Source organism: Lepidochelys olivacea (assembly GCF_965140295.1).
Source record: "Lepidochelys olivacea isolate rLepOli2 genome assembly, chromosome: 11".
Classification (NCBI taxonomy): Eukaryota; Metazoa; Chordata; order Testudines; family Cheloniidae; genus Lepidochelys; species Lepidochelys olivacea.
In genome coordinates this window covers 62,955,835-62,969,338 of record NC_140421.1, presented here as the reverse complement: position 1 = coordinate 62,969,338, position 13,504 = coordinate 62,955,835, and the positions used below count along the sequence as shown (strand labels likewise).

Below are 13,504 nucleotides of genomic sequence, written 5' to 3'. Positions count from 1 at the left end.
TTTTTCAGTGTAGTACTCATGGGATATCACATTTTTCCCTTCTGAAAGCAAATGCACTGTGCCACTTAGGGGCGTGGGCTTTGACTTCAATTAAAGCAGGTAGTTCCTGTCCAAACAGATTATAAATAAAACAAAATGAGGTAATCTAAAGTAACTGGAGTCCCTATTAACCCTTAATTATACACAAGAATTGGTTCACAAACCCCCAGTATTTCAATTGAATGCTTAAGTAGACTGAAAGGGATATGCTGCCCCTAGTGTTCCCGCTTTGCCTCCGAACTCCATGACATGATTTTACATATGCAGTTCAAAACTGCACTGGCTTTTCACACAGTCATATCACATTGCAACTTATTTGGTATCCATTATCAAACCAAGTCTGGACAGCATTTCTGCATCTTGGATTGTATGTCCCTAGACCCTGCCCCAAATTGCTCACAATATTAACAAATTTAGCCAAAACACCCCTGTGAAGTAGAGAAGCAGTATTCCCATTTCACAGATGGGGAAACTGAGGTACAGGGCACAAGTGACTTGCACAAGATTTCAGGAGAAGTTCTAGGCACAGAAATCAGATTTTCTGACCTTAACCACCCTTCCTCACTGGTATCTGCATTAGAATGGTCTGTGAGTATTATTTACTCCTTACAGAAGTACCAAGAACCAACCCAGATTTCTGTACAGATATCCACTACCATCCATCCTGGGGTAGAGGATCTCAGTTTAATTTAGTTTTCATTTTTACTGTGCAGTTCACTTCAACAGGTGAACAAAAGCTTTTTGAACTGTAATTGAGCTAGATTATTCAGTGATTTGGAATAAGCTACAACAGAGCGATCATAAAATTTCAAGTACTTTTATTCCAAATGTAGCAGGGTTTAGATCTTGTTGAAAGCAGCTACATCCATTGATTGTACATAATCTTCAAAGGCTGTTATTTTCTCTTCCAACATATCTGTACCAACTTTATCATCTTCAACTACACACTGAATTTGAAGCTTCTTGATACCATAGCCAACTGGAACCAGCTTGGCTGTCAAAGAAAGAAATATGTGGTGATTAAGAGAGTCAATTAACCAAACACCCTATTCAGCAGAGCATCACTTTAAGCACTAATTACACAATGCCAATTAGACCCGTTCAAAATACTGAATTGCATAAAAACACCTGGAAACAAACAGCATACTCCATATACACATCACCTAATCAACCCCATGGCCATTAAACATACACAGACTCAAATGCAGGTTACTTTTGCTTAATCACAAGGGAGATTTGTTTGCTGTTGACAGAGGACCTTCAGATAACCTCAGGAAGTCCACATAGAGGCAGAACTGGGGGAAAACAGGAAGCTGACCAGAAAACATACCCACTCCTCTCCATCACTGAGAAGCTCCTCCCCACAACTCAGCATGAACAATTTTGAGGTCTCTATAAGGAAGGCCAGAGTTTTATTCTAAAATTAAAGTTCAAGTCTCCAGCAATAACCTGGATTTGTGTTGGAAATGGCCCAACCTGATGATCACTTTAGATAAGCTATTACCAGCAGGACAGTGGGGTGGGAGGAGGTATTGTTTCATATTCTCTGTGTGTATATAAAGTCTGCTGCAGTTTCCACGGTACGCATCCAATGAAGTGAGCTGTAGCTCACGAAAGCTCATGCTCAAATAAATTGGTTAGTCTCTAAGGTGCCACAAGTACTCCTTTTCTTTTTGCAAATACAGACTAACACGGCTGTTACTCTGAAACCTGCTCTATTACATTTACCAAGGCAGACAATATATAGTAGCACTGCAATCCACAACTTATTAAGTTCTCAAATCAAACTAGACTAATCTACATTTTGGACAGTGATCTAGTTGTCTATTTTTAAGACACCAGTGATCTATATAAAGGCTACTATGGGTCCATAACATACTATGTATTAGTATCTGTATTTTTTCTACATACCATGAAGTTATGCCTTGAAGTATCTCTCTGAATGCAGCATGTTTTTTTTGTTTTTTTAAACACACAACTGTACTACCATCCCCTTGCTCTCACATTCTTGTTTATCTCCTACTTACAAGATCCCCAGACTAAGCCATCTGCCTGAATGCTTCGGACACACTCCTCCAATTTGGCCATGTCCGTCTCATCATCCCAGGGTTTCACATCCAGTAAGATGGATGATTTGGCAATAAGAGTTGGTTCTAAAAAAAGCAAAAAGATGGTGAGGGAAAAAAGAGAAGGCATTATGAAGCAAGAATAAATTAAAATTAAGATATCTTGGACATTTCCCAGGCTATAAGGCATTTCATAAAAGCTGTTTGCAAACCTATACAAAATGCAGCAGCAAAAGAACAGTCAAAACAGATGAACAATAATGCTTTAATGTATGAATCCGTCAATGCAGAAGGCTTTACTCTTTCCAGTCTTACGTAGAAAATCTCTTGTATCAAGATTTGTTGTCATATTTTTTTTTTTTTTTTACAAAATTTCCAGTAAATTAGCATAATGTTAAAAGACACATGTACTTCCAACTTCTGTTATAGGAAGTCATTGTGCCATCAGGCCAAGTTTACTCAGAAATTTGCATCAAATTTGCATCAAAGTTGTCATCTTGTCTGTTACACAGAAAGTCCTTTTCAGCTGACCTGAAAAGGAGCATGACACAGTGTAACGGTTTATTTCCCACAGATGGAATACTGCAACTGCTACATTTCAGAACAGTTCCAGACCAGTAACTGTGGAATCCTACACTGAAATGATTAGGTTGCAATATGAAAATAAAAGGTTGATTTCTAATCTTCCTTCCTACAATTATGTTATCCTGATAGTGTCTAAAGTAGATGCACATCCAGCCATTAATGGAGAACCTAACCTCTGCATTTCTATCTTTAGAAGCAAATCCCAAACTCAAGTCACATCTCATTATTGACACAGCAGTCTCAAAGCAGTGACTAAAGCCTGCTTGTGATAAAAGTGCTCTATCAGAACATAGTGAGAAACTGTACTATTTCAAATGTACTTGATCGAAGCAAATCATATTTACTCCAGCTAATAATTTGGGAGGGTAGGAAGGGATTTTCCTGTCTCCCATGCATATTGCAACTCAAGTGCATAGAACAGGCTATTAAAAAAAAGCTACCGGACATACTTTTGGACTTCTTAGATTCATATTGAGCAAGACGCTCTTCTCTCAGTCTCTTTGATTCTTCACTTTCCTGAAAGAGAAAAAAGAGATTCACAACAAGGCAAAGACAGACATTCTTTATCCACTATTAATAAAAGTAGACTGGCTTTTAGTCAGATAAAAACAAATCATCACAAGATCAGCCGAAAGATGGTGATTTGGTTTTATTCATCATGTAACCAGTTAGTTAAAAATAGGCACTTCATGCAAACTTGCTAGAAGTTCACAAAACTCCTACCATCTTTATGTGACAAAGGCTGAGCATAGCTTGCAATACACAAGAGTGGGGTCTGTACTTATCATTTAAGCATTTTTTCTAATACTCCAACAGACTAGGAAAACAATTTAACTTAAATGTGATCTTAAGTTGTTGCTTTAATAAGCCCATTAAAAGTTTACTAGAATTTTGTAGTAAGATTCCTTCGTTGCTTCTGTCACCTAAAAATGTTTCTGTATCCTTAGAACAAAAACATTACTAGCATGAGAATGGAATGAAAAAAAAGCTTAAATACATGGATGGTACTGAGCACTTGGCAGACTATGGGTAAAATTTTCATGAGCATCTGAGACAGATTTCTAAGTGCCTAAGTCATTTAGGTTACTGAAAATTTTACTCTATATTTAGTCTTGCCCATGGACATTCCTGTTGATCCAATGGACATATGAAAAATGCTTTCTACTTTAGAAGTTTAAACCATGTAAAAAAAATCACTCTGAAGACCAGAGTCCTTTACAGATCAGGTCAACAGCTTACAAGAGATTTCCCCTCATTTCCTATGCAAATTTCCATGAGTAAAATGCTTTTCCTCAGTTTAATTTTTACTACTGCTCCAGTAGAGTTCATACCTATTACAGTAATATGTTTGTCAGTACCCCATTAGCTATTTATCTCCTCACAGGTTCTTTCCTGTTTATCATGCAAAGTCAGATGCATTTCAGGGCTCTGATAATAAATTTCTGGAGTATTTCAATCAAATTATGATCTTTTAAAAACAAAAAAAAAAAAAAAACAAATTCACAAATCTATTTCTTAAGAAAAAATATCTCAGTACCTCCTCCTCATCAGATCCAAAGAGATCAATGTCATCATCATCTTTGCTGTCTGTGGTTGCACCTGTGGAGTCTTCAACATCAGCAGGACCATATTTCCCCAAAGCCTTCTTTACTCCTGGCAAACTAAAGAAGTGGCAAAATAATATTAGTTTAAAATGAATATACTCCTAATTTCAGATACTAACATTTTTAAGATCAGTGAACCTACAGTAACAATTACTTGTGGTAGCAATGAAGTACACTAGAGTTTCAAAAGTGAAACACCAGAACAATCCCAAAAGCGCACTCACAGCACAGCTGCGACAATTATTATAGTGAATCCCATGTGCATAGGCAGCTAAATGGCATACTGTTTTTGTCCTTGCTAACAGCATTTCCTACAGTATACCACTTAGCAGCAGCCAACCAAAATGAAGCACTTGTCTGGAATGTTGCCCCTGGGTGCTTTGATAAGTTTTGCTTTTCTTTTCAATGTGCAGAGATGTTACAGAATATATCCTCAGAGAAAGATTAGTGGTTGTTGAAACAAGTTATAATTAACAATATACTGTGTCTCATTAACAAAGTAAAGTTCCCTACTTTCCACCCAAATGCTTCCTTGAAAACCTTTGCTTTTGGTGGAGGATTAACAGCCGCTCAGTAGGCATGGTGATGAGTAAAGCTAGCTTTGTCACAGAGTAATTAATTCTGTGATTTTGGTGTTTTAGTGAGTGCTAAAAGCTATGGAGCTGTTTGAGAATTAGCTTTTCTAATACCTAACATATAACCATAAGCAGGTTTGTATGTTATTTCAGAAGAACCAACAGAACCTGTTTGGGACTAAGTACTGTACTTCTGAATCCCAGACACGTCAAATAGCTCCATCTACTGCTTGAAAATATATATACTTCAGCCTACAGTTTTCCACAGCCTCCTCAAAGGTAGAGTACCTCATTTTGTTTACTTTTAACTAGGACTTACTTTGTGCTGTCTTTTTTCTAATGGTGGCTACCAAAGCCATAAGAGTGTGGTCTGTTATTTTAAGCTTTTATTTCTATTTGTGACTATTTGCATTTTTATTAGACTGCTATTTCTTATGAACTGCAGTGACAGAATACTAGCCTTAGTGATTACACTCTTCTATATTCACTTCTGCTTTGAATTTGGTTAGACTGGCACTAGTTAGATGTAGTTACCATATCAGAATTTTTCGTGAGCTTTGTGAAGTAAGTTTACAACTTCAGTCTAGTTCCAAGTAGAGAAACCACCTCAAGTGGTATAAATCAGTGGTAGCATCAAAAAAGCCAAAGGTCAGGAGACTGAACCACTCAAGTCTACAGGAGGCTCCCCCCAGAACAGGGTGGAGGCACAATGGTGAGGCAGTGTGAAGGTGCATACACTGACACTGCCTATGCTGTACCTTTTCTAGAGGACTTCAGTCTCCATGGCTGTCAATACGGCAACTTTCATGAGCACTAAATTCACTAAAAGAGAAAAGAATAGATTTGCTTTCACATTTCCCCCTTATTTTCAGGCCTCTTTGCAGGTCACTATTTAATTTGGTTTAAGCTTTCAGGACGATTGTTTGAATGAAAGGGCTCCCAATATATAGTCGATCATTTTGTTTATTAGTATTCCTATCTCAAGCTACACTTTGGGCAAAAAAAAGAAGCTGTGTACGTATACAAGTTTCAAATTTAAATCTACAGGGGCTTGATTGTATGGGATTTGTATTGGGGTATGGTTCAAATCTAGCCCAGGTGGTATCAACTTTAAATTACTATTCTGATAATCTACATGAGGTCAGTGTCATTCTAACTCCTAGAGCTAAGGGGCTACACCAGTGGTTCTCAACCTATTTACCGCTGTGGGATGCATCTGCAGCTCTCACTGTTTTTATGTGGGCCACAACTGTGTGCTGATGAGGCCACAAGCAGCCGGTGGGTTGAGAACCACAGTCTACATAAAAGCATCACCACAAATGGTGCCTTGTTGAAGTTTAAGCAGCCATCCCAACAACTGAGTGGGTATGAAGACAGAATTAGCTTCTTGACATTTAGATCAGAACTGAGGTGCATTAGCAAGACAGTGTGGAAGGTTTACACTCCTGCCTGCATTGTACTAGTTCTATAGATAAATAAAGAACTCCCTTGTTCAGAGCTATCAAGCATACACTTTTCAAAAGCAAAGAGGCTCAAACAAAATTTAAGACGAAAAGCTAGGTAAACTGCTGGCTACAATCCCAACGAAACACAACAGACTTTGTTCAAAAAAATCAAATGGAAACTGCAAAGCTTATGATGTTTAACTACTCTCCTATAAATATAAATTGGTGTCTGGTGCATTAAGTTCAGCATACCTTGCCTTTTGCTTTTCATATGACTTAATGTGGTTGTACCAGCGGAGAGCATGGAACAAGTCAGCAGGAGGCGGCGTAGACAGTGCTTCAAAAACGGCAATGTCAGCCTGAGAGGGCACATACCTATCGAAAAGAACACATTCCAATAGGAAAACGAACTGATTTTTGTAATGTACCAGGTATAACAGAAGTTGCGTGAGAAATAATTTACAGCTTAACAAGTCACTTGGCTAGGTCTTCCCTGCCGAAGACACTCATGGCTGCTCACAGGTTAGCCGGGCTCAAAGGAGAATGGCCACACTGCCCAGCCCTCAGACGCCTATGTCCACAGTACCACTGCCCTGGGGCAGGACACCCAAGGGGCCGGGCCAGCGAGAGTTACCCCCACACCGGCGTTAAGGACTTTTGCTTGTGGCTGGGATTGGCGCTGGAGACAATACCCGAGCTAATGTCACAGCGAAGACCAGCTTTCCCTGCAGCCGGATCACAAGGACACTACACACACACTGCAGAGGTTCCCCCATCCATCCCGCAACCACCAGCGGCGCAGGCCGGGACGGGGGAGCGGCACGGCGGCCAGGTGGCTCTGGGGTTATTACCCTCGGGCTTCCACCCTGACGGGGCAACGGGCTCAACGGCCGTTCGGGAGTGGGGGCAGGCCCGCAGCCCGCGCGGGCCAGCGGCCAGTAACGCCCCACACGCAAGCCGGCTCGAGACACCCCGCGTCGCAGCAGTGCCCAGCGTTTAGCGGGGGAGGGGCCGTTCGTTCGTTCGTTCGCCCGGCAACCGCCGAGCGCGCGGGCTCGCTGCGCCCCCCACCGCCGAGGGTCGCGCGCCGCTGCCCCCCGCGCCGCTCACCCCTCGATGTAGCTCTTGTCGGCCAGGAAGTCGTTGAGGAGCCGGAGGCCGGCAGCGGATCTGAGGTTCCCGAAGCCCATGATGATGGCGGCAGTACAGCATACAGACAAACAGACCACCCCACTCGCACCCGCCGCAGAAAGAGGGCTCCGCTGCGCCGCGCAGTTTTTATATAGAGTGCGTTGTATCCCTCCGCCACACCGCCGTTGCTGGCGTGAGATTATCCCTCCGCGGGGAAGCACCTGGAAATAACTCCCCCCGCCACACACACCACCTAGTACAGGGAGCCGGGCGGATTGGAAATGAAACTAGAAGGACGGAAATGTAGTGAACGGCTAATAATGAGGATGTTCCGGGAGGTTCCGCCGCGGCTAATTTTCGAAAGTCGCCACCGCCAGGGCGTGAGTGACGGACGTTGCCGAGGCCGCTAGCGACGGAAATTGCCGAAGGTGCCGCCGGGGGGCGACGGAAGTTGCCGAGGCCGCTAGTGACGGAAATTGCCGAAGGTGCCGCCGGGGGGTGACGGAAGTTGCCGAGGCCGCTAGTGACGGAAATGGCCGAAGGTGCCGCCGGGGGGCGTCGGAAGTTGCCGAGGCCGCTAGTGACGGAAATTGCCGAAGGTGCCGCCGGGGGGTGACGGAAGTTGCCGAGGCGGCCGCCATAGTAGCTAGGTGAGAGAGCTGCGGAGCGTTTTCTGGTTGAGAAGAGTCAAGCGGTGCAGCGGGTGCTGCTGCTGGTCCCCGCGGTACAAGGAGGTAACGCGGCCGGCTTGTTAGGAGTGTTCCTGCCCCGGGGCCAGGCCCCGTGCTGACGCGGGGTTCGAAGTTCCCTGCTCGGGGCTGGGGCTGGGGCTGCGGCGGGGGATGATTCCCCCCTGTCCCGTGGATGCCCTTCACGGGCTCCGGCTCCCTCGGTCCCGGTGGCGGCTGCGGCTTGGGGGCCTGCCCTTGTCTGTGCTGGCGCCGAGCAGGTGACCCGGCCCGTTAGGCCTCGCACTGGGGTTCGTGGCGTTAAATAAGCCAGCCCTAGACTTTTCCCCGCCTGCTGCCTGGGGGGTCCCAGGGGGCGCCCGGAGAGATTGGGGGGCAGCGCCGGTGGGACACCCCCCCCGGGGCCGCTCTGAGAGCCTGCGGGGGGTTACAGTACAGGGGTCCCAGAGAGGTGCTCGAGTGACACATGAGGCCAGGGTCTCCAGCGGGGCCATGGCCGGCTGGGAGCAGAGCCCGGGTCTCCTCCTGACCCCTAGAACTTGTGCATTCCCAGGCCTGATCCAGGTCCCTCGTTGTCATTGTTTATCCCCCAGCCGCACCCAGGGCCCTTACTGGGGTGTTGTGCGCTGTTGTATGTAGTAGGGCATAAGGCCGGGAAAGTCTTGACAGGACAAGAGTTTTGGACAGTAACAGTGTGTGTGTCCCTTTTAAAAACCCACAAATGACAGGGTTCTGCCTCAGGTAGCTTACAGTCTAAAGCTGCTATCCTGCAAAGATTCACACCCATTCTTAACTCTACACTTATGAATAGTCTTGTTGAGGTTACATAGATGAGCTTTTGCAGGATCAGGGTGTATACTGGACATAACTCAGCAAGGCTTGTCAGTAAACAAAAGCAGAGGTGGAGGTTTTGTATGGTAAGGTGAGGGTTACAACTGTGAAAGATCAAGAGATCCTTTTTTTTTTTGAGGTCTTATTACAAAGAATTGATTTAATTTTAAGGAAGAGTTCTCAATGACCAAACTGAGTGAAAAGCCAAAAGTAAACAGCATACATGAAGAAAAGTAAATCTTGTTTTACAATTACAATTTATTAAACAAAGCTTTAACAATCAGTAGTTATGGTTAATAGCACAAGGAGAAATATTAAGAACGTTATTTTAGGATTATAGTTAATAGTGTTCCTTTAACCTCGTGGCACAAGAATATGGGGATTAGGGATGAAAGATTCTCAGGCCTACAAAGTTAAGTCAATTTTATGTAAATTGATGTTGAGCCTCTGATTTAAGCAAGTCGATCTTCCGTGTCCCCACTTTGCTCATTGTGTTGGCGGAGTGCATCCTCACTAGCAGGGCTCGCATCAATGCGCTGTTGGTAGCTATCCCACAGTGCATGTAGCAGAGTGAAATTTTGTGTTGGGTTTGCAATGCCTTATGGGACCAAAACATTTGCACGGGTGGTTATGGAAACAAGGCGTTAGCCTCCCATGATGCACTTACCTCCCTTCCTCCCTCTCTGAAATCAACGGCAAACAAATCAAGCCTTTTTTGCGCCTTTTTCATAAACTTGGGTTATCCGTGCAGATGCCATATCATGGTAAGCATGGACCCTACTCAGCTGTACACTGTTGTTGTGAGTATTACAAACACCTTGCGCCTTATCCTGCGGTATTTACACAGCTGATACAGGAGCCGCTGCACAGAACAATGTGATGCCATGCAAGCAGCCCTGCTGGAAGCCATAGAGCGGAGCAATTCACAGTTGCTGGCGACAGTCACACATCACTTTGACACGGCTGAGTGCCTCTTTTGGACCAGGGAAACAAGCACTGACTGGTGGGACCGCATCGTTATGCAGCTATGGGATGATGATCAGTGGCAGCTGCTCTGACAGTGAAGAAGCAAGTAGCGATTGCTCTGTGGAAGCTTGCAATGCAGACTGCTACTGGTCCATGGGGAATCAATTTGGAGTGGGTAAATCTACTGTGGGATCTGTTGTGATCCAAGTTTGCAGGGCAATCAACAGACTTCCATTAAGAAGGGTAGTGACTCTGGGCAACATGGAGGACAAAGTGGACGGTTTTGCGGCGATGGGGTTCCCTAACTGCGATGAGGCTATAGACAGAATGCATATCCCTAACTTGGCACCATACCACCTTGCCAAAAAGTCCATAAACCAAAAGGGATACTTCTCAATGGTGTGGCAAGCGTGGGTGGATCATGGGCCATTTCACCGACATCAACATGGGATGGCCGGGAAAGGTGCATGACGCTCGCATCTTTAGGAACTCCAGGCTGTTTGAGCAGCTGCAAGAAGGGACTTACTTTCTAGACCAGATAATTACTGTTGGGGATATTGAAATGCCAATAGTTATCCTTGGGGACCCATTTGCTACCCCTTGCTCCCATGGCTCATGAAGCCATACACAGGCAGCCTGGACAGTAGTAAGGAGTGGTTCAACTATAGGCTGAGCAAGTGCAGAATGGTGGTAGAATGTGCCTTTGGATGTTTAAAAGCTCGCTGGCACTGTTTGCTGACAGGTTAGACCTCGGCGCAACCAACATTCCCATTGTTATTGCTACTTGCTGTGTGCTCCATAATATCTGTGAGAGTAAGGGGGGAGACGTTTATGGTGGGGTGGGAGGTTGAGGCAAATCCGAACATTGCTTGAATGACCCAGGACCATTCGCTGCCATGCTTTGTGCTGCTATGATTCCAGACTACTTGCTACTGGCTTGGCGTGGTAAAGTGTCCTACCTTGTGGAGAACGAAATAAGGCAGCCGTCCCCAGAAACCTTCTGCAAAGGCTTTCAGAATACCTCCAGGAGAGCTTCATGGAGATGTCCCTGGAGGATTCCCGCTCCATCCCCAGACACTTTAACAGACTTTTCCAGTAGCTGTATTGGCTGCGAATTCATCACAATTCTTCAGAACAAATCAAACATTAAACACAATTGCTTTTAAACCCTGTAGTGTAGTTATAAATGTGCACTCACCAGAGGTGCCTTCTCTGGCTTCGGGGTCCGGGAACCCGCCCTGGGAGGGTATTGGATGCAGGGTGATGAAAAGGTCCTGGCTGCTGGGGAGAACGGATTCTCCGCTTGCCTTCTGCGCGTTCTCCTCCTCTTCCTCTTCCTCATCCACAAAATCCTCCTCCCTGTCGCGTGAGACTCCCCCCTTGCAGGTGTCCACGGACAGTGGTGGGGTAGTGTTAGGGTCCCCCCGTAGAATGCCATGCAGTTGATCATAGAAGCAGCATGTATGGTGTTTTGACCCAGAGTGACCGTTTGCCTCCTTTGTCTTTTGGTAGGCTTGCTTCAGCTCCTTAACTTCCATGCAGCACTGCTGTGTGTCCCTGTTGTAGCCTCTCTCCACCATGCCCTGTGCGATTTTTGGCATATATATTAGCATTTCTTCTTTTTTGATCGGAGTTCGTCCTGCACAGATTCTTTTCCCCATACAGCTGTCAGATCCAGTGTCTCCCGTTCGGTCCATGCTGGAGCTCGTTTGAGATTCTGAGACTGCATGGTCACCTGTGCTGCTGAGCTTGCTATGCTGACCAAACAAGAAATGAAATTCAAAATTTCCTGGGGCTTTTCCTGTGTACCTGGCTAGTGCGTCAGAGTTGAAAGCGCTGTCCAGAGCGGTCACATTGGAGCACTCTGGAATAGCTCCCGGAGGCCAATACTGTCGAATTGCGTCCGCACTACCCCAAATTTGACCCAGCAAGGTTGATTTTTAGCACTACTCCCCTCGCCAGGGAAGAGTACAGCAGTCGATTTTAAGAGCCCTTTAGGTCTTTGGAACAGGGTGGGTTGTGTAGACGCATTGCTTATAAAATCGACCTAACACGGCTAAATTTGACCTAACCTCATAGCGTAGACCAGGGCTTAGAAAACAACTTTGAAGTGTTTTGTTGTGGGGCAAGAAAACAAAGAATACCATGGACTTGCAAATATGTGAGGGGGAAAAAAGGAAGTTGAATATAGAACCTGCCATGAGGACAATGTCCATTTTAGTACTGCAACAGTGTTTTGTACCCTTGGAAAAATAAAATGGGTTACATTCTAACTCTGAAATACTCTTCACTCTTTTTATCAAGTTTCTATGATCACTTGAATCTTGTCTCATAGCTTAGCTTCTGAGGGCTTGTCTACGTGGTACCACAGACTGTGATTCCATGTAGCCAAGTCCTAATTCTCTTAACTTTCATTCTTCGTAAAAGAATGGACTTCATTCAACTTTCAAACTCCTTGGCTTTGGAGGATAGTGTTGTTATGAGGGTAGTGAGTCACTCCAAACTACAGACCAACTATTTTGTAGTTGGGTGATACAATGAGATGTTTATATGTATTTAGGAAGCTGCGGTAGCCCAATTCAGACTGACGCTAAGGAGAAACAAACGTTCAGTTTAAAAACAACAACACATCAGAAACAATTAATTACAAATAGTGCTTTTCCAAGAGCAGTCTTTTCTTTCCCCTTCCTTTCTTTTTTTCTTATTCTTTTGTCATTTCTTCCTTTGTTAAAGTAATCTGTTTTAGTCTGTGAGCGGTTTATGGAAGAGATTTTGTCATCCTACCTTTTTTCTGTAAAGTGACATGCATGCTAATGGAAACACTCTTATTTTGATAGCTTCCCTGTTAGTTTGGAATATGAAGCCAGCATTGACCAGTTGGTGGGGGCACAAGACTGAAAATCAAGAGACATTGGCTTTTTATGCATCCTTGCTATTGATTCACAGTGTGACCTGTATTAAATCTCTTGGGCTCACATGTTCAAAAATGTCCACTAACTTTGAATGCCTCAGTTTTTGGGGCACAATTTTCAGAAGAGCAGTACTCACATTTTACTCTCGTTGACGTAAGCGGATGCTCAGCACCTCTGAAACTCTAGCCTTAGGCTGTGTTGAGTTAGGCACTCAGAATTAATGGGCACTTGAAAATTTGAGCTTGAGTGATTTGCCCAAGGCTATGGAGGTAATCATTGTCAGAGCCAGGATTAGAACTCAAGAATTCTTGGTCCTGTCACTACACATTGCTTTGGACATATAATACAAAAGTTTTTGTAATTTGTATGGAACAGTCTCGCATACAAATTAAAAATTTAAGATCTGGAGAAATCATGGCAGATTGATTTAAATTAAAGCTGATTTAAATCACCCTTTTTAATCATGATTTAAATCAGTAAGCAGATTTTGATTTAAATCCATTGATTTTAATCATGCTTTGTATTTGCATTTTTTAGTTGCTTTCCTTTATTAAAAAAAAAGTTGATTCTTATTGGTTGGTAACTGTTAAAACATGCTGATTTTCAGCTAAATATAGCCTTTACTCTAAATTTGTTGCTTCTTTTTGATATCCAGCGGAAT

At 44.0% G+C, this 13,504-nt stretch overlaps 2 protein-coding genes across 3 annotated transcripts in view; one reads left to right on the top strand and one right to left on the bottom strand.

Moving 5' to 3' along the window:
- Window positions 1–840: 840 nt before the first annotated feature.
- Window positions 841–7,586, bottom strand: EEF1B2 (eukaryotic translation elongation factor 1 beta 2). The gene is made up of 6 exons (XM_084643121.1): window positions 7,425–7,586; window positions 6,567–6,689; window positions 4,228–4,351; window positions 3,140–3,206; window positions 2,067–2,192; window positions 841–1,033 (listed from the first exon to the last, which is right to left on the bottom strand). Exons 1-6 carry the CDS (start codon window positions 7,502–7,504, stop codon window positions 879–881), a joined length of 675 nt encoding a protein of 224 aa, XP_084499247.1. The 5' UTR covers window positions 7,505–7,586; the 3' UTR covers window positions 841–878.
- A 456-nt stretch (window positions 7,587–8,042) lies between these two features.
- The window catches only part of NDUFS1 (NADH:ubiquinone oxidoreductase core subunit S1), a 29,407-nt gene continuing 23,945 nt past the window's right edge, over window positions 8,043–13,504 (top strand). The window contains exon 1 of one of the 2 annotated variants that reach the window (XM_084643113.1): window positions 8,043–8,179. The gene's annotated coding sequence lies outside the window, so the exon portion shown is untranslated. The remainder of the gene's footprint in view (window positions 8,180–13,504) is intronic. The other variant, XM_084643114.1, reaches the window with a different exon arrangement.

Coding starts and splice junctions, on each gene's coding strand:
- EEF1B2 (XM_084643121.1), bottom strand. CDS start 7,504: ATGGGCTTCGGGAACCTCAGATCCGCTGCCGGCCTCCGGCTCCTCAAC. Junction 6,690..7,424: donor GACAAGAGCTACATCGAGGG/GTGAGCGGCGCG, acceptor TCTTTTCGATAG/GTATGTGCCCTCTCAGGCTG. Junction 3,207..4,227: donor TTGGATCTGATGAGGAGGAG/GTACTGAGATAT, acceptor TTTCTCTTTCAG/GAAAGTGAAGAATCAAAGAG.